We start from the raw sequence: 26,376 nt of genomic DNA, 5'->3' as shown, positions 1-26,376 counted from the left end.
ATTGCAAATGTGAAAAAATCACACCATATAGCATAACTTCAAGTGTAGATACAGTTATCTAGCATGCAGACAGGTTGGTTGCAACCCTTCAACTGGCCGCCTCCTAACCAACGCAAGGCCATCACTGGCACTGAGGCAAAACCATCTTTCATCAGAAAACACCAACAGATGTCCACTCTGTCCTCCAGTGAGCTATCACTTCTACAGGCATCTCTGACTCTGAGCTGTCCTTGAAGTGACCATTTTGTAACAGTTCGTTGTCACTTTGCTGCCAACTGCTGCTTACATTGTTGCTGCAGATGCAGTGCTATGCACCAGTGCCTCATGGTGAACAGGACAGTCAATCCTCTTGTTCTTCTTGTGACCATACATTCTCGTGACCACCTCTGCCAGCAATCACGTACAGTGGCTATATTCCTACCAAGGCTTTCTGCCATATCACAGAAGGAACATCCAGCTTCTCGTAACCCTATTACATGACCTGAGTGAGGTGTTGATAATGACATCTTTGTTACCCTATTTCTTGACTAATATCAGCTCACCACATCCAATCTCAAAGTTAACTAACACTCACAACAGTTCCAGCGTTATTTAAAGCAAGCCCGATTTGTGTCCTCATAGTGGGGCCACTAGCGTCATTCTGACGCAACTGGTGTGAAATTTGAATTGACATTGTTTTTCATTTGTAGAAACATGCCTACCAGTGTCTCCTCGGTGTTGATATTTTTTTTGTCAGTGTATTATGCTAGTAAAGGGGTGAAATGTATTCATTTATTCTCAGATTCTCATATGTGATGCTATCAGCATGTGAAAGTGTTTGAAGTATCTGAGAATAATAATTATTAAATGATACTGTTTTGCTCTGAGAAGAAAAACTCATTAAGATGTCTGAAATTGGCACACTTCGAAAATCACATCTGATTCATAATTAACCAAAGAAAGTTGTTGAGAGATTTTTTCCCTTGTTAGGTAAAACAAGTAGAATTCTTTGCTCTTGGTACAGATAAGCTATATTTCATTCATGAAAAAAATGGCTAATATAATTAAGGTATTAAGAGACTTTTCAGAATGTATGAGAATACACATGGAGTGCTGACAGTCCCTCAGAATTATTGGTATCCTTGGGAGAACTGTGCATGATGAAATTGCTCCATTGGGTATGTAAGGTTTGTGAGACAAGTAAGATAATTCAAGGAGAAGTGTTAATCACAGTACCAAAGAAGACAGGTGAAGGATTCACAATTTAGAGACAATAATTCATGAGCACCCAGAGCCCACTTTGTGAACATCTTCCTGCAGGAGGCACTCAAATGGAATGTCTGCAGTATCTTCTGACATAAACCTGGTTCAGTAGGCTTGAGACCAGTTGAAATTATTAAAGTGTGTTATCTCAGGAATCTCGTCACTTACTGAATGATCTCAGGAGGCTTACTGTCGAAAAGTTGGTCAAGCTTGAACAGCTACGTCTCAGTCATCTTGTGAGCAGCATGCCAAGGAACATCCAAGTACATTACAATGCATAGTTTGAAGCAATCTAGTATTGAATGTTACCCAGCAGCAGATTTCGATTTCGCAGACATCTTGTTTCGAACAGACAGATTTTATTTTGGTTATTCTTTTGGGTTTATTTCAGAATAAAATTGTTTTTGGTTTCATGAGGCTTATTGTTTCATATCTTGCTTCCATTGAATCAGAGTCCACACGTATTGGCAAATATACAGACAGTGCAAAACTTGTTATGAGCAGTTTATATTACCATACTGTAATATAGTACCATCCATGGTGTGTGTATCACTAGTATAAAAGGAAAGACAGACACAACAGTGAAGAAAATATTCCTACTGTTGTGTAGGAGGCAACTAAAGTGATGCTTCACTAAAACCAGAAACACAAATATAAAGAATCAAATAAATGGAAAAGATGTAAGTAAAATATGTAGGGTAATGATTTTCATTTTGAAATAAAGTAGTGACTGAATTAACATACTTGTGGGAAGTATGTGATAAGAGTTGAGCTCTGAGTTCCTGTGAAATATCTCTGAATACCTACTTGAACTGAAATGGGTCTCCCCCCTCTTTCCGCCCTGTTTTCCCTCCGTACCTCTGTCCACCTGCCTAAAAAACCACTTATAGACACTCATATGCATAGAATTTGCTTCTCTTCCTGGTGTTGCTTACCATTTTCCGTTTCACTTGTTTATTTGTTTGTATCATTCTTCTGACCGTTTGATGCAGAACGACACAACTTCTTCTCTTATGCCAGCCTTTTCTTCTCAGAGTAGCACTTGCATCCAATTTCCTCAATTATTTGTTGGATGTATTGGAATCTCTGTCTTCCCTTAAAGTTTTTCCCCATTATGGCTTCTTTTCATATGGTAGAAGCTATTCTCTGATGATTTAGCACATGTCCTATCATCCTATTCATTTTGCTTACTGGTCAGTGTTTTCTGCATACTTTGTTCCTTGCTGTTTCTGTGAAGGAACTCCTGATTTCTTATGTATCAGTGCACTTAATCTCCAGCTTAGCTCTATCAGCACACCTCAAACAATTCAATTCTCTTTCTTTGTGGTTTTCCCACACTCCATGAATATTTTCCATACTGTACATTCCCAGAAATTTCTTCAAGGCCTGTTTTTGTTACTAGAAGACTTCTTTTAGTGAGAATATCCTCTCTGCCTGTGTTTGTATGCTTCCTATACCCTATTTGCTCCATCCATCATGTGTTAGTTTGCTGTCAAGGTGGCAGAATTTCTTCACTTCATTTACAGTAAATCGGCACCTATACTTCACAGTCAACCTTACAGTGTCTGGCAGACGGTATTTTTGGTACAATTAGGTTCCCTCCCCCAATTCCTTTTCCATTCACATTTGGTGCATGTGAGAAATGATTGATGGTAAAGCTCTGTATGACAAATTTCTCTAATTTTCTAATCTTAATCATTTTGCAAGATGTATGTGAGAGGAAGAAGTATGTTGTTGACTGTTCTTGGAATGTAAGCTCTTGAAATTCCAACACTAAACTCTCTGTGTTGAACATTATCTCAAATGCAGCATGTGCCACTAGAGTTTGTTGAACACCTCCGTAATGCTTTTCTGCTGACCAAACAATCCCACAACGAAATATGCTGATCTTTGTTTATTTAATCTTTCAGTATTCTGGGTTCACTATCCTTTCTTTTCCTTTCCTTTCCTTTCCATTCAACACCTCCTGTAATTCTTTCTCACTTTCACTGAGGATAGCAGTGTCATTAGTGTATCATATTACTGACATCCTTTTGACTTCAATTTTAACTCTACTCCTGAACCTTTCTTTTATTTTCAGTATTGCTACTTAGATGTACAGGTTGAACAGTATGGGAGGAATACTGCATCTTTGATTTACATCCTGTTTAATACAAAAACATAATTTGTGGTGTTCTATTCTTATTTCTCTCACTTTGTTCTTGAACATATTGTGTATTATCCATCTTTCCCTGTATGTTACATCTGATTTTATGAAAATTTTGAACATTTTGCCCATTTGACATCATCAAACACTTGTTTCAGCTCATCAGATCATATGGTATTACAATTTTTCTGAAGATTTGGTTTCGTTATTAAGCACAGTGTAAGAATTGCCTCTTCGTGCCTCTACCTTTCCTATCTCCAAACTTATGTAAAATATCCTAAATTTTTTCCCTTCCTTTATATTGTTTCTTCACAAATAGTGTTTCTTATTCGAAGTATCCTTAATCAAAAATTTCTTGTAGGCTGAATGACTCGTGTGTGAGAAGATTCACATTATAAATGCCGCAAACCCTATTTAAAAAAATCAGCTGTATTAGAGCTATGAAAAACTTAATTTTTTCAGGAGAACTAAAGCCTAACATTGGGTACATACCAAAGTTTTTTGTCCAACTTGCCACTGCTGTTGTTTGGACTGAAGAGAAGCCGTGTCTCCACACCATAGCCCGAGAGCTGGCTGACTTCTATGCATCTGACTTTTATTTAGCAACAGGGAACCAGTTCCATCCATTTCGAGTGAGTATGATAACTGCATTACTATTTAACTGCTAATTCTGGTAATGCCCACCACAGGAAGTGGATGTAGATGGCTATTAGAGGGCATAGTATCACTGCAGCACTTTGATCACATTGAGAGCATGCCATCCGTCTCACTACTTTAATATGTCAGTAAATAGTGTTCCTTGCAGCCGATATAAGTACAGCCACACAGTCAGTCCGTTCTGTACTCGCTTCTGATATTGCCATGTACTATCATCGCTGTGCTGCTGACTGTTCAGTAACAACCTTGCTTGGTATTGTGTTCTCTTCTGCATGTGGCCCTTTCACTTTGCGGCTTCACCTGTTTCTCTCCTGGGTTCCAATGTGTACATTGATATCTGTCTAAATGCAGATACAGCATTGGTGACAAGGAAAAAGGAAAGCGTTTGTTAGCATGGACACCAAATTGGTTTGCCTGCTGGAGCAACAACAGCAGCTAATGGAACAGCAGCAACAGCAGATAGATTTGTTACAAAAGTCACTTCAGCTTCAGGTGTACAAACTCCAACCTCATGACACCACTTTGCTCCAGGCCTGAGAACCCCCTGCTGTCGATGTCCCCATACTTCATTTCCACCTTTCAGTGATGCTACGGGGCGTGGCTTAAACAACATTTCATAGTGTTTCAAGTCACGGATGATTCATTGCAGTGATTGTTATTTCTGTCATGGACAGCATCTCAGACTTTTCTTCTGTCCAAAAATTGGCACCTCTGCCTGACTCCATCGCTTTCTTCTTTCAGGATATACGTATTCTGGTGACTAATTATTGTTGCTAGAGATAATACGAGGTTGCTTCCAGGCTCGAGTTTCACCAATACTGTAAACAGCCTGTTTAATCGTACTACTCCTGGATCACTGACTAGCAAGGTCTCAGCTGCAAATGTGATACTACTTGTGCTAGTAAAGGCTGGAAGGCTTTGTACACCGACTTCTTGATTTGTGAACTCAAATGCATCCAACAGTTCACCTTAATTAGGCTTGTCACCCCACACTTCAACGTGACTTAATAAACACAAAGATGCACTGTGTGTAATCCTATTGCCATACATTAACAGTGCAATATTATATGTTGCACCTTCAGGATCATTCCAAGGATTGTGAAAGGAGTGGAACAGCACAGCAGGTAACTGATGAAAACCACAGTAGTAATTTCTTTCTGAAATTGAGCACAAGAACTTGATGGATTTCTAGTACAAAAAGTACAAAACATTATTACTAGACTTTACAGGCTCGAGGCCATCTCTCAAAACACCTGACTTGGGGGTCCTACCAGTTGCATTGAAACAGGATTACCCATTATTCAAAGACATCTTGCACATTGCACACTTGTTGAAAATTGTGCAGGCTGCTAATGAACAACTCATGGTGAGGCCACAAGATGCAGCAGTTAATGCACCACCGCACATTCCACCCTCACACTGCATATGTTGGACGACCACCATGTTACAGCACTGTTGTGATTCAGCATTTGTGAAGTCTCTATGGTGTGCAAGTCTGCTGTCACCCCTTGTCAATAGTCATATGAGCTGCCCCTTCATGCTTGCAGTGTTTTACCACTCACTCCCAAACAGACTGTCCAGATCACTAGGGGTCCTGAACACACTGAAGCAAAGAGGGGCATCTCCTATCAGTGTGTTGAAGCTCTGCAACTCGCCTCCATCTCGCACCACGAGTGCACCAGTACACTGTACATGCACTGCAGTTGGTAGTCCCTCTGGGTGATCCTTTCATGCCAGAAATTATTTCTCATGTTCCACTTTTATCACCAGGATGTCAGTTTCCAGGTGGACACCGGCGCCGCCATTTCTGTGATAAATCAGGCACTGAATTCACAACTGGGCTCACATTAATAGTTCCACCCTCATGACATTTGGTGGCCTAAGGGGGCATTTGTATTTATCTACATGAGCAGTTCTTGATCTCTGCAGCACACAAATGCGTTATGTGGCTCATTACATCATTTGTTGTCAACCACCTATCTGCTACAAACATTTTTGTCCTTGATGCCTTACATTGTTTGGGTTTTCTATTTCTGATGAAGTCAAGGTCTAATCAACCATAATCCCTTTCCAGGAAGTGGATGATCTCTACACAGCATCTTCATCTATATGTCAGCTGGATTTGGGTGTGGCTCAGACTTTCAGGTGCACATCACCCTTTGGCCAGACACCACCTTTTGTTTTTACTGTGCCAGACCAATTTTTGTTACCGTATGTGCTGCTGTGAAGCAGATGCCAGATCGTCTCCAGGCTGCTGATGTTATAGAGTTAGTGAAATCTAGCACATATGCCACTCCACCAGTCATCATCAGGAAGTCCAACGGTTCTGCCTGATTGTGTGGCGATTTCAAGGCTACAATCAATGCCAAATTGCAGGTGGAAACTTATTCTGTTCTCTGTCCAGAAGACATCATCACAAACTTGTTTGAAGAACTACTACTCAAAGATCAATGCCACCAGTGCTGACATCAGTTACCCTTAATGAGGAATTCCAGATCGTCATCATCATTATCATTAATAATATGCGTTTTGGATTATATAAGTACAAGTGGATCCCATTTTGCCTCACCTCTGTCCCTGCAATTTTCTGAAGATGCAGCATATTTCGGCTTGCATCCGATTGTTACAGGACCCTCCTGCCAGGAGAATTTGTAAAACCTCAGCATCCTTTTTATGACCCAGTGGGAAGCTGGCTTGCACTGATGTTTGTAGAATGCAGGATTTTTCAGCCAGAAGCGGAGTATTTGGGGCTCACTAAAGAGGGAATCATGCCCACTGATCAGAATGTTGCTACAATAGATTCCTTTCCCCACCCAGTGAACTTACCTGAATTACAGATGTTTTTGAGTAAAATCAACCATTATTCTAAATTACTATCCTCCAGCGGCCATACTGCACGATCCCTCAATCAGCTGCATACAAAGTATTTGCCTTACAACTGGGGCCCCACCAGTGACCAGGCTTTTCACAATTGAAGACCATGCTGAAATCCGCTCCTTGCTTCATGCCATTCTCTCCTGGTCAGCAATTGGTTGTGGCAGCCAACACATTCGCCTGTGGCATCGGGGCAGTCTTGGTGCACAGGAGATGCATATGCATCAAAGACATTGGCCCCTGCATAGCAAAAAAAAATTTCAGATTGAAAAGGAGGCATTGGTGAAAGTGATTGCTGTTAAAACATTTCATGTCTACCTTTTTGAAATGAAGTTCTCTCATAATTACAAAAATCAAACAATGGAAAATCGAGGATGGAATGTAACAATCTTATGAAAAGGAAAGTTGCTACTTACCATATAGCAGAGATGCTGAGTTGCAATAGGAACAATAAAAGGCTGTCACAAATAAGCTTTCAACCAGCAAGGCCTTAGTTGAAAATAGAAACCCCCCTCACACACACACACACACACACACACACACACATGCAACTGGTGCACACATGACTGCAGTCTCTGGCCACAATGCGAGCAGCAGCACCAGGGTATGATGGAGTGACGACTGGTTGGGTGTAAGGAGGAGGCTGGGGGTGCGGAGAGGGAGGGATAGTAGTGTAGGGGTGGAGGACACTGAAGTGCTGCTGGGGAGCATGCAGGGACGAGGTGGAGTGAGGATAGGGTAGCTACATGCAGTCTGGAGGTTAGATGGTGGGCAGGGGAGAGGTGGCGGAGGGGTGTAGAAGAAAAGGAGAGAAGATGGAAGTAAAATGACTGGATGTGATGGTGGAGTGAGGTCTGTGTAGTGCTGGAATGGGAACAGGGAAGGGGCTGGATGGGTGAGGGCAAAGTCTAACAAAGGTTGAGGCCAGGAGGGTTACAGGAATGTAGCATATACTGCAGGGAAAGTTCCCACCTGTGCAATTCAGAAAAGCTGGTGTTGGTGGAAAGGGTCCATTTGGCACAGGCTGTGAAGCAGTCATTGAAATTAAGGATGTCGTGATGGGCAGCATGCTCAGCAACAGAGTGATCCACTTGTTTCTTGGCCTCAGTTTTTCAGTGGCCATTCATGGGGACTGACAGCTTGTTAGTTGTCACATGACTGATTCACAGGTAGCCCAATCTTTGATGGGATGGGTGAAGTTTGTGACAGGAGTAGCATGTGTTGTGATGGAAGGATGTGGGGGACAAGTCTTGCATCTAGGTCTATTACAGGGATGTGAGCCATGAGGTAAGGGTTGGGAGCAGGGGTTCTGCAGGGATGGACGAGTATATTGTGTAGGTTCGGTGGACAGTGGAATATCACTGTGGGAGAGGTGGGAAGGATAGTGGGCAGGACATTTTTTGTTTCAGGGCATGACTAGAGGTAGCCGAAACCCTGGCGGAGAATGTAATTCAGTTGACGGGAGACTGGAAAGATAAGGCACAGAAAATGTGTTTTTGTACAAGATTGGAAAGATAATTACGTTCTGTGAAGGCTTCAGCGAGACCCTTGGTATACTTCGAGAGGGACTGCTCGTCACTGCAGATGCAACAATCACAGATGACTAGGCTGTATGGAAGGTACTTCTTGATATGGAACGGTTGATAGCTGTCGAAGTGGACGTATTTCTGGTGGTTAGTAAGTTTGATATGGATAGAGACACTGATGTATCCATCTTTGAGGGGCAGGTCAACATCTAGAAAGGTGGCTTGTTGGGTTGAGTAGGACCAGGAGAGGCAATGAGGGAGAAGCTGTTGAGGTTCTGGAGGAGTGTGGATAGGATGTTCTCACCCTCTGTGCAGATTGCAAAGATGTCATCAGTGAATTTGAACCAGATGAGGGGTTTAGGATTATGGTGTTTAGGAAGGATTCCTCTAGATAGCCCATGAGTAGGTTGGCATAGGATGTACCACGCAGGTACCCATAGCCGTACCCCAGATTTGTTTGTAGGTAATGCCTTCAAAAGGGGATGTAATTGTTGGTGGCCATCTCAAAAAAACTTTCCACCTTGCTCACTTCCTACTTCTGCCTTGGAGTACCACTGTGTACCACCCTTACAACAACCTCTAAATCTCCCCCACGTCCCCTCATAGCTGACAAACCCTGTCTCGCTGACATAGTACATGTACCCCACCCTCCAAAACTCCCTCCCACCAACACATGGAATCCAGGACCTAAAGAGACCCGAAACACAGTCATGAACCTTTCCTCCAGAAGCCTTAGCCCCACAGAAATATCGGTTCTTTCCAAATGCCTCACATTTTGCACCACTCACAAATTCAGTCATGCAGGACTTGTTAAAGACCTTCTCTCCTTCTCCCAGTCCCTACAGTGGGAACACTTTTCCACCACAAACCTTGCCAACCAGACTCAATCAAAGACCAGTGTTGAACCCTGCCTAACTCAGTTCACTCCTCCATCCAACCATGATCCACCCCCACTGCCCCCCAAATCACCCCCTGTTAACTTTCCAGTATTTCTTAACCTTGAACCTTGCCTCACCATCACTCCCCAAATCCCCCAACATGCAAACTAACTTTACATCCACAGAAAGAACTTAAGTCCAGCATCTAAAAACTGATCCCAACCTTATAATCATACCTGCAGACAAAGGTTCTACCACTGTTGTTGTGAACCTCACAAATTACGTGGCAGAAGGACGCCGCCAGCTGTCAGATACATCCACCTACAAACCTTGCCACAATGACCCCATTCCAGAAATCAGCAGTATATCCAGTCACTCCTCAAATCCTTAAGCCCATCCCAGAACCTCTCCCCAGAATCCATCTCTCTGCTCACCCCTACCACTCCCCACACTCGTACCTTCTACATGCTTCCTAAAGTCCATAAACTCAACCACCCAGGACACCCCATTGTGGCTGGTTACCATGTCTCCACTGAGAGAATCTCTGCTCTCATAGACCAACACCTTCAGCCTATTACCTGGAACCTACCTACCTGTATAGAAAATACCAACTATTTCCTCCAACAACTCTCCACAATTCCTGTCCCTTTACCACATGGTGCCTTGCTCATCACTAATGATGCCACCTCCCTTTACACTAACATCCCTAATTCCCAAGGCCTCATTGCTGTTGAACACTATCTTTCCCAAGACCCAACAGATTCCAAACCATACTCGCCATTACGAACTATACCTTCACACACAATTACCTCTCCTTTGAAGGAATTACCTACAAACAAATCCAGGGTACGGCTGTCGACACCCACATGGTACCATCCTATGCCAACCTATTCATGGGCCATCTACAGGAATCCTTCCTAGACACTCATAATCCTAAATCCCTCATTTGGTTCAGACACTGATGACATCTTTGCGATCTAGATCGAGGATGAGGACCCCCTATCCACATTCCTCCAGAAGATGGATACATCAGTACCTCTGTCCATATCAAACCTACTAACCACCAGCAATACCTCCACTTCGACAGCTGCCGCCCATTCAATACCAAGAAGTCCCTTCCATACAGCCTAGCCACTCGTGATTGTTACATCTGTAGTGACGAGCGGTCACTCTCGAAACATACCGAGGGTTTCACTGAAGTCTTCGCAGATGGTAATTATCTTCCCAATCTTGTACAAAAAAAGTCTCCCGTGCCGTATCTTTCCAGTCTCCCACCATCTCCCAACGTCTCACCATCTGGCCACAGAGGAGCATTCCCCTCATAACTCAGTACCACACAGGACTGGGGCAACTGAATTACTACCTCTTGTCGTGCCCTGAAATGGAAAATGTCCTGCCCACTATCCTTCCCACCTCTCCCACGGTGGTGTTCCCTCATGCACCAAACCTACACAGCATACTCAACCATCCCTACACAACCCCTGCTTCCAACCCTTCCCTCATGGCTCATAGCCCTGCAATAGACCTAGATGCAAGACCTGTCCCATACATCCTCCCACCACCTCCTCCTCCAGTTTGGTCACAAACATCACCAATTCAATCAGAAACTGGGCTACCTGTGTAATAAATCATGTAATCTGCAAGCTAAGCTGCAACCACTGTGCTGCATTCTGTGTGGCCATGAAAACTGACAGGCTGTCTGTCCACATGAATGGCCACCGACAAACTGTGGCCAAGAAGCAAGTGGACCACCCTGTTGCAGAGCATGCTGTCCACCACGACATCCTTCATTTCAATGACTGCTTCACAGCCTGTTCCATTTGGATCCTTCCCACCAACACCAGCTTTTCTGAATTGCACAGGCAGGAACTTTCCCTGCTATATATCCTACATTCCCATAACCCTCCTGACCTCAACCTTTTCTAGTCATTGTTCTCACCCTTCGAGCCCCCTTCCCAATCCAGCACTACACAGCCCTCATTCTAACATCACATCCAGTCTCTCTACTTCTCTCTTTTTCCACAAACAGCCCCCCCCCCTCCCACCTCTCCCATGCCCTCCATCTAACCTCCCAACTGCACATAGCTGCCCTACCCTCTCTCCACCTCATCCTTGCATGTTCCCCAGCTGCACTTTACTGTCCTCCACCCCTACACTACTATCTCTCCCCCTCCCCGCCACAGCCTCGTCCTTACTCCCATCACACCCTGGTGCAGCTGTGCAGCTGCTCGTAGTGTGGCTTCAGTTGCCAGAGACTGTAGTTGTGTGTGTGTGTGTGTGTGTGTGTGTGTGTGTGTGTGTGTTTGTTTGTGTGTACGTTTTTTTTAATGTATTTATGACGAAGGCCTTGTTGGCTGAAACCTTATTTGTGACAGTCTTTTGTTGTACCTATCTGTGACTCAGCGTCCCCGCTATATGGTGAGTAGCAACTTTCCTTTTCATAATACTGTTATATTCTCTCTTAACTATGGATGACAAAACAGTTGGTGGCATTATTCATGCCACATTCCAGCCTCCAGGAGCAGACAGCTCAGCGCCTCCAGTGCTGGGCATTGTTCCCGAGTGCATACAATTATACTATTCCGTATAAGCCCACTGCACAGCATTCCAATGCTGAAGTGTTTGCATCTACCCACTGGCCTGGACTCTGATTTTGACCACCGAGATATCTTCTGCTTCCACATTGATATGAAGTGTCGAGATATGTTCGGTGGTTTCCTAATTACAGTCATTTGTGTTGCTCCCACCTTGCAGCAAGCCTTCCGCTAAGTGACCCATGGCTGACCAACTTACCTCGCCTGCCAGAAGAATATTTCTCATAGGCTCTCAGTTGTAGATGGTGCCATTCTTTTGGACTGTGAGACACACATTGGATGGTCAGTCCAGAGAATTGAGCCAGCAGGTGTTGAGTTTGCTGCACTGGGAACATTGGGGGTGGGGGGTGGGGGGGGGGGGGTGGGGGGTGTCTTGCATGAAGAGTTAGCTCACCGACATGTGTACTGACTGGGCATCAGTGGTGACATCAAAAGGATGGTCTGAGGCTGCACAGCATGTGCCTGGCACCAGGCAGCACCCCACAATCTCTCACCCCCCTTGCCTACCCCCCATCCACCCTGGGATTGCATCCTTCTTGAGTTTTCAAGCCTGTTTTTGAGATCAATGTGGTTGCTTATCTTGGATACTTACTCAAAGTACACGTATGTTATCTGTATGCTGTCCACCACAATTGACGCCCAGGCTTCAGACACTGATGGGTTGCCTTGCATGTTGCTCTCCAACAATGGACCACAATTCAGAGAATCCTCTTTCAAAGAATTCTGTGAGGCCAATTACCTACAAAACATATTAACAGCCCTCAGTTCCATCCTTCCTCAGATGGTGAAGCGGAACATCTCATTCAAACTTTTAAGCAGCTTATACAAAAAGCTGTTTAATCCTATGCCACTATGTCATTCTGCCCTGTTTTTGAGCACTTATCGAATCACACCAATTGACAGTCATAGACCTGCCAAGCTCCCTCTCACCTGGCAACTGTTGGACCCTGCTTCATCTTCAGACACCGCCCTCTTCAGAGCTCCACTCCTGTCCCTCCCAGCATTACCTGCCTGCCACAGCTGCATGATCCCGCTCCTATGGGAGTACTGTGGTTTGGATGCCAGAAATACTATAGGAGACCCACAGGCGGTGTTTTACTTTGATCCAAACACAGAAGGGCTTGAGTGCTGCCACCACAATCTGCTCTGGCCTTGAATGCAAGCACTGCATCTTCCACAATCTCCTCCACTTCTTCCTGATGACAGTGTAGTGTTGCGGCTGGCGTCCCTGGTGGCTTCCTAGGACTCTCCACTGTTGCACCAGCAGTACCTTCTGTATCAAGTGGATCAGGGGAACTTTGTGGCATTCCCATTGCCAGTGATATCCCGATGGATGCTGTCAGACACCCTACCTTCCTGCAGCCTGCACTTGTAAGGCCTGGATCTTCGACCATACCGTCATTCCTCCCCAGGGTGTTCCTGCTCTTACATGCCTGTTTCTGGGGGGAGGGATCTGGTGTCAGGCTCTGCAGAAGTTGAATGTCTGGTAGAGGAAATGCACCTAGATGGCTATTAGGGGGCATAGTATTGCCACTGCACTGCACTCACACAGCGAGTGCACCACTCGTCTCGCCACTTGAATGTGCCAGCTAATAGTGTTCCTTTTAGCTGGGATAAATACTGCCACCCAGCAAATGGCCAGTGCATTCTTTACATGCAGCTGATAATTGTCAGTTACTGTCATTGCTGTACAGTGGAATTATTTGATAACAATCTCCTTCGCTCTTGGTTCTTCTCTTGGGTCCCATTTCGGATCTCTCTCTCTCTCTCTCTCTCTTGTTCTTTCTCCATCTGTTCATTTTTGACAACTATATCACTGTGCATTCAGTTGAATAGATGCCTTGGATTTATGTGCTACTTTTTTGTTCATTGTCATTGAGTTGTTGTTAGTGTCTTTGCAGAGTTCGTATACTGACCTTTCTGGTTCTTGTATCCTTTGTGTCTGTTTTACAAATTACTTCTCCAGTGTACTGAATTTTTGGAGTTAATTTATTATACCCAAAAAGGGTGAAATTTTGGCTGCAGTGAAAATATAGGACAGCAGGATTTCATGGAGGTAGGTATAGAAGTGCAGCTCGACTGCCTGGTTCAGCAGATCTGTCATAACAACCGGGTGCGTTTGAGAACATTTTATTTACATTTTGCCTCATTCTTTGGCACTTTTGCAATTCTAAATAGATATTTTAATGTAATTACAGCGCTCAACATGAAGAGTAAACATATTTTGGTAGAATCCATGTTAGTCTTTTTTTAATTACTTGTTTTACTTGCTATGGTTCCTAGCCAGTTGTACTACTAAAATAGTTGGCAAAATATTCTATTACAGCAGAACCATTAAAGAGTCAAATTTTATTTTGGTGGTTTTTTTAAAGTCCAAAAATCATTTTTCTTTAATTTAAACATCCCTGACCAGATTAAGAAGGCAATACCCAGTATTTTTAAACAGTCTATCACTTCTTCCATTTAACAGCACTTGATATATAAAATCTTTGAAAATCGAACAATGGAAAATCCAGGATGGTATGTAACAATATTATGAGAAGGAAAGTTGCTACTCACCATATGGTGGAGAAGCTGAGTGGCAGATAGGCACAACAAAAAGATTTTCACACTTAAAGCTTTTGGCCAATGGCCTTTGTCAGCAATAGACATACATACGCGCACACACACACACACACACACTCTCTCACACAAACTCAACTCACACACACAACTGCAGTCTCAGGTGACTGAGACTGCAGTCATGTGTGTGAGTTGAGTTTGTGTGAGAGTGTGTGTGTGCGTATGTATGTCTATTGTTGACAAAGGCCATTGGCCGAAAGATTTAAATGTGAAAGTATTTGAAAAACTTGATTTAGGGAGTGCAAGGAGTTTCCAGAAACACTCCGTGCTTATGAGAGTCTGTAACTGAGAAGAGCTTTTTCTGTTGTTTGCATAAGCATTCCTTTTTTAATATACTTTCATCTTATGAGTTGTCTGTTTGAAATCTTATCTTCTACAGTTACATGTGGAAGCACTTTATCTTTTCACACATTCCATGGGGGAGATAAAACTATCTACTTTTAACCAACTTACTGATATCTGGTTTTCATATTATATCACTTTCACACACTTTTCCATATAAACTAATATCTGCCATTACAAATTTGCAGTTAGTATCAACAAAAACAGTTCTAAGATGAAAAACTGAGAACTGCATTTTCTATAACAAAATCTTTTAACGTATATACTGTCCACTGCTGAAATGCTACCAGGAAAATTCACTTTTTCTTCATTAGCTGTTGCAAATAGGAGTTGTAAGAGGCACCATAAAAAAAGTGAGAAATATTTTACTGCACGTTTTAAACACTTGTCTCACAATGGAAATACATAGCTTGGTGATATACGAAATGCAAATGATGAAGGTATGTACATTTCTCAGGTTACTAAGCACCAGAATGTTTGTGTATTTCCATGTCAGAATTGGGCAATACAAATGAAGAATAAACGGGTAAAGATAGTAAATTTAACAGACCTGAAAATTTGAAGGAAGGTGGAAAAATTGCTGGACGTATATGTAAGGAAATGGTTATATTGAAAGGTTTACTTATTCTGAAACTTGCCCAGAGAGTAAAAGTAGGAAAAAAATTGTAGTGATATTTTCAGAAAGAAGGTAATCAATATATCATAACAAGCATGTAGAATGGAAAACCAAAAAACACAGCCAGAGACAGTGGTCGTGTGTGTGTGTGTGTGTGTGTGTGTGTGTGTGGTGGCAGTGTCCCATGAAGGCCTTTTGGACCAAAAATTTACTTGTTCTACAGTCTTTTTGTTGTGCCTATTTGTGACTCAGCGTCTCCACTATATGATGAGTAGTAATCTATCCTCTTAATAATATTGTCATTATTCCATCCTGGATTCTCCCATTGTTTGACTGAATCAAACAAGTTACTTATATAATTTGATTGATTGAAAGGTTTGATGTTGTTGCCTGGCATTGAACAGTATTTATAGATTTCCTCATCTAAATACATATTTTATCATAGACGACATCACACATGAAAACATTAGGAGTTATGCCTACATTTGTTTCCATGCACTTTTGCATTAGACATTAGGTTAGTGATTAATTAGTGGAAAGTAGCCCAATGATATATGAGAACAGTGGATATGTTAGTGGATATGGTAACTGAAGTCCCTCACAGTGACAGGATGTCATTAAAGGGCACACTGCATCAACACTTCACTTCATTTATGAATCTGGTAACTGAGACTATGGCCAACTAGTCTCAAACTATGATAGTGAGAAGCCACACTCATTGTCCATTACAACACTGCATCATCATTTTATTGCCCTGTCTCTTTATGCTTACTTATTCATGTTTCAGAGGCTGCTGCTCCACAGCCTTTTTGTCATTATTGAGGGAATGCACAACTGTGACATTCAGAGAGCAACTGAAACTTGCATCATTGGAAATAGACCGCACGGCTCAAAATATTCAGCTGTGATTGTATGTCTCAGATTGGCAGACTTGTGTCTTCTCGGCAGTTGCATGGGAATCACACCTTAACCTTTCTATTCTTTGCTTCTCATTCTCCAAGGGTACACCATTGCACATTATCAAAGAAATGTGCACAGTCAGCAGTTTAGAAATAAACTCAGCAATTCAGTCTTCTCATCACAAAACCTCCATGCAAGCACACACGTCTTCTTGGACAAGAGGAGTCTTTTGCACAGGAGTCTTGACCACTTGTATTTCACTGCATTATGTGAACAGTCCAATGTCATTGCATAATAATAGTAAGGTATTTTGTATAATTTTCAAAGTTGCTAATTAAAATCATCCCTTGAAATCTCAAAAGGTAATCATCATCTCTCTTTCCACCACCAACATAGCTGTTGCTGCTTCTGCTTTTTTCAGTGCACCTTTAACCTATTCAGCCCATAATCATCTCTGCAGTTTTGTCTTAGTAATATAAAGGTGGATCTACATTTCACTTGCATCATGACAAATCCTCCACCTTGCGCATCAAGATTTCTAAACCGATTTTAAAATGGCCTTATTCGTGCACTTTTGGTGTTAAGTCAGCAAACATTGACACCATGCACCTAGCTTCCTTAGATGAAGAACGGTATCCAGAACATCATGTAATGATTCTTATGAGATGCCTTTTCACCAATTTTCAAAACTTGAACAAGACTGTAACATATCATAATACCATGAATTTACTCATTTATTTCTTCTGAAAGAAACCTCAATCTGACTTCTGGAAAATCTATAACCTGCAGTGCTCATTTGAATGCATTTAAATCCATATATCTGTAACATTCAGTCTTCAATTTTAATGCAGAGACTCCATGAAGATCTATCAACTCTGTTTGTTTGTGGACTACAGTTTTCATTCTTTTGAATAGACAAAGGTGATTTTAACTGCATCATAGTATTTTTGTATCAGTCTGTTACGATAACTGGTGACAAACAGCTGCATATTTCATATATGTAAAAGCTTCTACAAAATAGTTACAGGAATATTAAGAAAAGGATAGCTTGCTACCTACCATAAATATAACACACTGAATTGCAGAAAGGCACAACGAAAACACTGTTACATATTTAGCTTTTGGCCAAAGCCTCCTACGGACAAGAAAACACACACACACACACACACACACACACACACAAGCAAGCAAGCAAGCAAGCACACCTCACGCACTCATGGCCACTATCTCTGGCAGCTTGGACTTAGGTCACTGTCACATTGAAAGGGAATCTGGAGTGGGGCAGGGAAGGGGGAGGAATAACAAGGTCGGCGAGGGGGAGGGTGGCAGAGAGAGAACAACTCTGTCTGGCAAAGCCAAACTGTGGCCAAGAGCATAACAGACCACTCTGTGGCACAACTTAAAACTGAACATAACATATTTGATTTCAATGGCTTCTTCACAACTCTGGCTATCTGGATCCTCCTCTTTTCCATCAGCTTTTCTGAACTGCGAAGGTGGGAGTTATCCCACAACACGTTCTCCACTCCCAAAACTGTCCCCACCTCAACCTACGGTATCCTACGGTCCGTACACCTTCCACCCACCATTTTCCGCCTCTTCTGTCCTATCACCTCATTGCTATTCATGTCCCCTCACCCTCACTGTGTGCCACCCTTTGCCAATGCACCCACATGTCTTTCCCCTTCACTGCTCATCTCCTTTTGTGCTCCTTCTGTACCCCTCCCACCCCCCCGCCTCCGCCCCCATTGCCACTTCCCAGAACCCCCACTCCCCCCCACCCCCACCCCACCCTGCAGCCTCCCTCTTTCCAGCCCCACAGTCTCCTGACACTGTGCCTGGCAGGTCCTTACAAGCTTAGCTAGAGAGCGCTCTTGTCTCATCCGTACCATCCATACCTTGCTATCCCTCCCCCTTCCCTGCCCCACTCCAGATTCACTCTGAATGTGACAGTGACCTAAGTCCAAGCTGCCAGAGATGGTGATCATGTGTGTGCAAGGTGTGCTTGCTTGTGTGTGTTTGTGTGTGAGTGTGTGTGTTTGTTTTTGTGTTTGGCTGAAGCTAAAAGCAGTCTTTTCATTGTGCCTGTCTGCAGCTCAATGTGTCACCTTTATGGTGAGTGGCACTCTATCCTTTTCCTAACATTGTTGATATGCTGATATGCGAACCTGTAGCTGTGCCATGTAACAAAATTTCCTGATATGTTGCTGGAATTTACCAGACTTATGAATCCACCTTCATATAATATTGACCTTACTTTCTGTGTAGGTGGGAGTAGTTTATCATAAACCCACACTGTGGTATGTATTTCTCATAAGTTTTTACTGCATAATATTAATGACAGCTTTTTTAAAAGTTGGTATATGTTTGTAATTTAGTTTTGTAGCATTTTAGTATTCCCTGCTTTCCCTCCCTTCTAACAGATAAACTGATAATGAATTTCTTGAAAATCAAAGCCGTTTGTGATAGCATTTGTGTGATATGCACGTGGAAAAATATAACAAAAGAATATATCTGAAAACAAAGATGATGTAACTTAAACGAAAGCATTGGTATGTTGATAGACACACAAACAAACACAAACACACACACACAAAATTCAAGCTTTCGCAACCAACGGTTGCTTCATCAGGAAAGAGGGAAGGAGAGGGAAAGACGAAAGGATGTGGATTTTAAGGGAGAGGGTAAGGAGTCATTCCAAGTCTTTCCGCTCCCGGGATTGGAATGACTCCTTACCCTCTCCCTTAAAACCCACATCCTTTCGTCTTCCTCTTTTCCTCTTTCCTGATGAAGCAACCGTTGGTTGCGAAAGCTTGAATTTTGTGTGTGTGTGTTTGTGTTTGTTTGTGTGTCTATCAACATACCAACACTTTCGTTTGGTAAGTTACATCATCTTTGTTTTTAGATATATTTTTCCCACGTGGAATGTTTTCCTCTATTATATTCATAACAAAAGAATATTGTTTACAACACAGTAATTGTGTTCCCGTTAAGGTAGAATGCTTAGTATATGCCGTTTTTCTCTGTTTTGGGAAAAAAAACTATACTTTTTCTGGATATAAAGCTGGACCACGATGATGGAAAAGAATCATAGAAATAGGGGAAGATGATTGGCAGAGAAGGTAAAAATGATTGTTAAATATGGGAATGAGGTATAGGGGGGACAAGGACTTTAAAGAGCTGTGGAGAACATACTTTAGGATTTGCAGGAGACAGACAGAGCAGTAGCGGAAGATAGTTATATAGGGGGAAGGAGGTGAAGTGAAAATGAAAAGAAGATCTAATGCCTGTAGAAGTGCATGAGGCACTGAAGAAAATGAAAGGAAGAAAGGCACTAGGGGTAGATGAATTGTGTGTGGAAATGATCAGAACAGCAGAAGAAGTGGCTGTGTAGAGTTAAGGGAGCTGCATGGAAGGAAAAGAGAACTCCAGAAGGCTGGAAGAAAGGAATTGCAGTTGTCTTTCAAGAGGGGAAATGGTAAATATATAGCAGCTTTACCCTTGTGTCCAACTGTGCACTGTGCAAAAATGTATAAGAAGTTTCTGGAGAGACAAATGTGGTGAATGGTGGAAAAGCAGCTGAGAGAACTGTATGGCTTCAGGCCAGGAATGTCCACAGTAGATTTCAAATATGTAGTGAGACAGCTACATGAGTATGAAAGAGCCATAGACCTCAAGAGACATTAAAAAAGAAAGAATTAGAGAAGCAGACTGTGCCAAGGATAAAAGAACTGTACCAGGGAAGTGTAAATTGTGTCACAGTTGGATAACAATTTTATGAGTACTGTGACTCAGAGAAATGGTGTGAAACAAGAAAGTACACTATCTTTGTTACTTTTTGCAGTGGTGAAAGACGATATGATGACACAAATGGTAAGAGCAACAGGAGACAGGATGATGACAATTTGCTAATGATTTCAGGGTGTATTGGAACAACAAAGAGGAAACACAGAAGCAATTATGTTTGAGAAGAAGTTGTGAAAGAGCATGGCTTAAAATTTAATGCAAAGAAGTGGGAGCTGGTGGTCACAACAAAGGGAAAAGGATAGATCTTTCGTAAACAGCAGCAGAAAATGGTGGAAAGCTCCAAGTTTCCAGAGCATAATACAGGAAAATGAAAGGAATGACAGAGCTAAGAGAATGTGTGAGGCAAACTGACAGCTTTGAGTGTTGTGAGAGGAATGATATGGAACGAAAAGTCCCCCTTGAAAAGTAAGAAGGCAATATAACATGCATTTTACAGGGTGTAAATGATAACTGTTTATAATGTACCACACGTGGTTAGGGGAAATAGAGACAGTTTGATAGAAGACCTACTCGTCTATCAAAGTGGAAGTCAACTTGGCCTGCAAAAACCACCTAAGCTGCAGTGCATGCATGCCATGAGATATTGAATTCCTCTTGCCCTCTTATCCTGCCAGATCAGTCAGACTTAACAGTTCGAAGCTCATTTCTTTTTCTCACTTAAATTGCCCTTGAATAATAAAGACACTTCGTTCTTGCACTTATAAATTGTAATTACACATTTGTTTAAAGTTTACCCAGAATTCGTGAATTTTAATTTTGTAAAATTAACAGGTAAATCCTTTTATTTCTTTGGCCTTCTTATTATGAAACTATTGTACTTGTGAGGATTAAGCGTCGATCAAATTGTAAACGTAATTAATTTTTGCGTATCATTTATGAAAGTGATTTTTTTTTTCCATTACACTCAGGGGAAGGATTAAATTTGCTAAAGTTCACAAAACTGGAATTTTGAAAAGTCTGACATCTGTTCATCTCATAAACTGTACATCTAATTAAGAAAATAAAAACACATACTATGCACACAAACACCAAAACAAAAAACAGTTAAACATAGTTTTTTCTTGTAGAGTACAAAAAAGAAAAACAATGACAAATATGTCAGTGTTTAGAATAACAAGTACAGTTTTACAAAGCTGTTCAAAGTTAGGTCCATCTGTTTGAATATATGCATTGCATCATAGTGTCATCACCTTAAGCGTGCAGGCAAAACACCTTTTTAACATTGAATAATTCAGCAGAAGTAAGTAGATCTTGTTTCTCTTCATGGAAACGCAGAAGAAAAGAAGTCAAGCGGATTTAGGTCCAGTGATCTTGCAGACCAGGGAAATGGAGCAAATTCCCTATTCAATATTTCATCTGAGCTTAATTTAGGTAATTTATTATAAGATGACACCATCTGATGGAACATTGTCTTGCTGTAGCAAAATGTTTTGAGCTTCATCGAGCAGTTGTGGTAATGGCCCTATCAAGTCCTACCTGGCAATCTCTGCCATATTTGACTTTAAATTTTTCTCGTCATACGCATTCATATGAAGCTTAAGTGTTTTCAACAGCCCAGAAGATATTGTTTTTGGAATTAAAACTGCCATATTATTAAATGTCACTGCACCAGTCTGCAATGTTAATGAGGCAAAACAGGGGCTAAACAAAAAATGTACTGGGTAATCACGAGTAGAGTTTTTGAAATTTTGTCGTATCGATTTTCATTTCAAACTTTCCACACTGTTGTGTGAGAGATACTAAGCTCACTGGTGACTTGTCTGGTACTAGCACTACTGTTTTCTTCAACTCGCTGGAAGGAAAAAAAGAAGACATGTCCACATTTTGAACATGACGATGCACCGAACAATCTTGATTAACCTAAAATAATTTCATTAAAGCTATTTTCATCTTAAACGTCAAAATCAGTGTTTTGAACCAACACCTCAGATGTTTGTTTACTTGCAGAGAACTTATTTCTCAAAGTATATGACCAACAGTATAAAAGAAAACATGACTAGCTAAAACTCACTGAGCAAACCACCTGGTATGATGCCACCTGGTTGCATGTGCAAGACTGAAGCACAAATGTGTGTTTGCTAATTGATTGAATTTGGACCAATTCATTTTGATGCTGCAGTCTTTTTACACACAGTCTGTAACTGCTAAGGTGAACTCAAAATGAACAATACATGACTAGAGCTACCAGAACATAACAGAGATGTGTGGTAGCTTGCTCACCACAAGAGATGTTAACTTGCTGTTTGTGTGATTACTGGAAATTCTCTGTTTGCCTTGCTATTTGTAGTGGAGTTAGTAGCATGTAAGGCAGAACTTGTGCTGAACCACTGCGCAGGTGAGGATTCAATTTTAAATTGTTTCATGGCATATAACAGATCACAAGTTTACTCTACCAGCTTGTTCATCTCTACTTCTCTACAATACAATTGTTTACAACATATCACAGAGGTGTACCTCTGTGATATGTTGTAAACAGCTGTCATTTTCACAATCTGTGTGCTGTTTCTGTTGTGTGCTGCAGAAAGGAATGGGGAAAGAGTAAGGTGTGAACCAGAGAAATGTTTTTGAGAAGCCAAATAGGTGTAACAAAAATTGAAAAAATGAGAAATGTAAGTGTTGTGGAGATAGGACATGAGGAACTCCTACAAGAGAAGATAAAGGGGAAAAAAAGAATATGATATTGTCATGTGAAGAAAATGGATTAGAAAATGATGCATAGAAATATGCACAAAATGAAGATGAGGGGCAGGAGACCAAGGGACAAGTGGTTAAAAGGAGTGGAAGGCAGCATTAAAAGGGAGAAGACAGGGGCAGAACAGTGACAGAGGAGGGTGGGAAAGCCAGAGCAGATGGAGAAGCATGTTTTCCAAGCAGAAATTGCTTTGTGAGAAACTGTACAGGGTGATGGTGATGACTACAACTTATCCTGAACAAAGAGCAAACTGTGTTTTGCAAAAAAATATTCCAGAGTATGTACTGTTCCATGCACTGATACCACAAAAATCCGTTTTGTATGAATGTTTGAATTTTTTTTTTTTGACAGCAAGTAACATTATTAATGTTCTATATATGTGTTGTTAATTGTGTTCCAACTTTAATAGATACATTATCTTGTTTTGCAGGATGATTCCAAAAGTGCTCAACTAAAGTGGACAATACAGCATGTTCTTTATCGAAATATGCGAGAAGATTTTTATCCACCAGAAGAGCTATGTTCAAAAAATGTTATAAATAACCTAACATGTTTGACAGGTCTTTATAGCATATTTGAACGCTGCTGAATTTTATAATTGATAGTATAAAAAATTCCTCTTTTAAAGACTGAAATATTCCAAACAGAGAATTTTTAAAGACAATGCTTCTGAAAAAAGAAAGAAAAAAAATAATAAACCATTTGTTCATACCAATCATTTTAACTTCCAGTCCAAGCAGTTCAGTGCCTGTCAGTTTAAACTGTCTACTTCTCGTGTGTTCTGTTGTTCCTTAGACTTTCTGTAACACTGAGTACTTGTAAGTGCATACATGTTGTACTAATAGTTGTATAAGTTTGTGCTGTTATTTGCTTCTGAGTTACTTCACATTTTCTATTATTTATACTTTGGAGTCATATTATTTTTTTGTCTTTTCCGTCTTATCATTATTGTCTAAAAAATATGCTCTTCTGTTACTATACATCATTTCCATCTTGTAAAATATCATTGACACACAGTGAGCATCAGCCTGTCATGTTTACAGCTCACAATACTGAATTGGAAATAGATTCTGAGGAACATACTGGGCAAGGCATTTTCTGTTTAAATCAATACAATTCCATTTTCATTGTGATTCACTCTTTCTTTCATTAATTTGAAGAAATTAGTGTTTGTGTGTACTTTTTGTCTTTACCAATTTCATTTTGTAAAAGGCTCAGTAATGGAATTGAGAGCAGTATTAAAAATGTGATAAACCACTATCATGACTTACCAGATAAGGTCAACTCCAGAATCTGTTTAGTTGTTAAACACATTGTTTAAAAACACTATTTCTTTGAACTCCTTTTTTATCATTAATTTACTAATGTCCATGCAGTGTGTTTGCCCTGCATGTAATGGCCTGTTAAGTACCTGAATCAGATTTTATTTTTTTATTGTTTGAGTGGTTCGTTATTACTAAATCTTATCTTCTTGCTCTGTGGCAATAATGTGTAAATAAAGTGTATACTTGAATAAATGTTGCATTGCTCAAATAAGACTTGGCTGTTTTAGCCTTCGAGTCACCTACATTTGTAATCATAAAAATTTAAAACAGACCTACTTGTCTTCCTTCAGCTTCAGCAGGAAAACATTCAACAATGTGAAACAAGCCACTAATGTGCTGGATTAACGACGAGTATGCATTTCATGTTAATGTCGATTGTGTCACAAGAATCTTAACGCCTACTTTGTATGTTTATGATTGTAAATAATGGTCAATGAATATTGCATTCTGTGGACATAAATGCCTTCCTTTCTTTTCAAAAATCAATACAGTCTGCCAGTTACTATTTACCAGCTGTGGTAATTCAGCATATATGATTGCTTGTGAAGTGAAATTCAGCAAGTTGTTAGGAGGTTCAACTTCAAATATAGGCTCTTGTGGCCAGAGGTCATTGCAATAAAATTCTCGTTGTTTACATGATTAAACTGTTGCCATTTTGGGTACTGTGCACTCACTCTGACGAAGGCTGCCAGCAGTAATAGCCAACACATCACTAGGTTTATCGTATCATGATGTGGTTGCACACCCAAAAGAATTTCATTGTTTTGATCTATTTTGTGCACTGTTTTGAGGTCACTGACATACTTGCAACTCCATGTCCCAGAAACCAAATTTGTGTGAATATTGGCTCATAGGATACATTTTCGGTCATATTGGTTCTCGATTTTGTGTCTCAGATAATGAGACCTGTTACTTTTATACCAGTCAGGTGGATTTCTTTCTAAGATTTGGACTGGAATACAAAGCTACTGTGATGATCAATCATGTGTATTGCAACATTAAAGTGTAGAAATATGTGCAAACTTCTTTATTGGTCATAAATGGGAAGAAGTCAATGTGTGGAAATGTAAATACAGAACTGACATGTTGAGAATAGTGTACTGACAGCTTCTTATTGTAGAATAAGTACTTTGTCATGTTCAGACAATGGGAAAGCCAGAATGGAATGATGATAACATTATGAAAGGATAGGTTGCCTCTTGCCATATAGAGAAGACATTGAGTCAGAGGTGGGCACAACAAAAAGACTGCTATACATTTGACCTTTGACCAAAAGACTTTCTTCTAAAATGGATCACACATTCGCCCAAGTACACCACCACTGTCCCTGGCTGCTGAGGCAACTGCACCTGACTGGAGAAGCAGTCAGTCTGTGCAGATGGTGACAAGGAGGAGGAGGGGGGGGGGGGGGTAGTGCTGTTTGAGGCAGCCTGCAGCAACATGGTGGGAGCAGGATAGGGCTACTAGGTGCAGTTGGGAGGACAGGGGAGGAGAAGGGAACAGAAATGAGACAAGTAGAGGGGGGGGGGGGGGGAGACTTGTGGGTGCATTGGTGGAATAGAAGGCTGTGTAAGGCTGGAATGGGAGAAGGGAAGAGGACATGTGGTTGAAGGTCAGGGCCTAGCAAAGTTTGAGGCCAGGGGAGTTACGGGAGCATAGGATATATTGCTGAGAGAGTTCCCAGCTGCATATCTTGTAAAAGCTGATTTTGGTAGTTAGGATCCAGATGGTGCTGGCAGTCAATGAAGTGAAAGGCATGTAGGGCAGCATGTTCAGCAACAAGGTGGTTCATATGTCTCTTGGCCACAGTTTTTCGGTTCTCATTTATGCGAACAGACAGCTTGTTGATTGTTTGTCCTCATAGGAAGCAGCACAGTGTTTGCAGTTTAGTTTATAGATCACATGACTGCTTTATCAGGTAGCCCAGTGTCTGATGGTATAGGTGATGCCTGTGACTGTAAAGGAGTAGGTTGTGATGGGAGGATGTATGAGAAGGTCTTGCATGTAGGTCTGTCCATGAGGCAAAGGTTGGGGGTGGGGATGAACAAGGATATAGCATAGATTTGGGGGCAACGGAGTACCACTGTGGAAGGAGTGGGAAGGATAATGAAAATGATTCCTCATTTCAGGACACGACTGCTTGCCTGGTGGCTCA

At 41.4% G+C, this 26,376-nt stretch overlaps 1 protein-coding gene across 2 annotated transcripts in view; it reads left to right on the top strand.

Moving 5' to 3' along the window:
• The window catches only part of LOC126194659 (DNA mismatch repair protein Mlh1), a 45,674-nt gene extending 21,012 nt beyond the window's left edge, over positions 1 to 24,662 (top strand). The window contains exons 10-11 of one of the 2 annotated variants that reach the window (XM_049932852.1): positions 3,851 to 4,020; positions 23,327 to 24,662. In XM_049932852.1, the coding sequence (XP_049788809.1) occupies positions 3,851 to 4,020; positions 23,327 to 23,485 (329 nt within the window). In that variant the 3' untranslated portion in view covers positions 23,486 to 24,662. The remainder of the gene's footprint in view (positions 1 to 3,850; positions 4,021 to 23,326) is intronic. The other variant, XM_049932851.1, reaches the window with a different exon arrangement.
• The last annotated feature ends 1,714 nt before the right edge of the window (positions 24,663 to 26,376 follow it).

The sequence above is a fragment of the Schistocerca nitens genome, chromosome 7 (assembly GCF_023898315.1).
Source record: "Schistocerca nitens isolate TAMUIC-IGC-003100 chromosome 7, iqSchNite1.1, whole genome shotgun sequence".
NCBI lineage: Eukaryota > Metazoa > Arthropoda > Insecta > Orthoptera > Acrididae > Schistocerca > Schistocerca nitens.
Note: the sequence above shows the minus strand (reverse complement) of the source record. Positions and strands in the feature narration are given on the sequence as shown.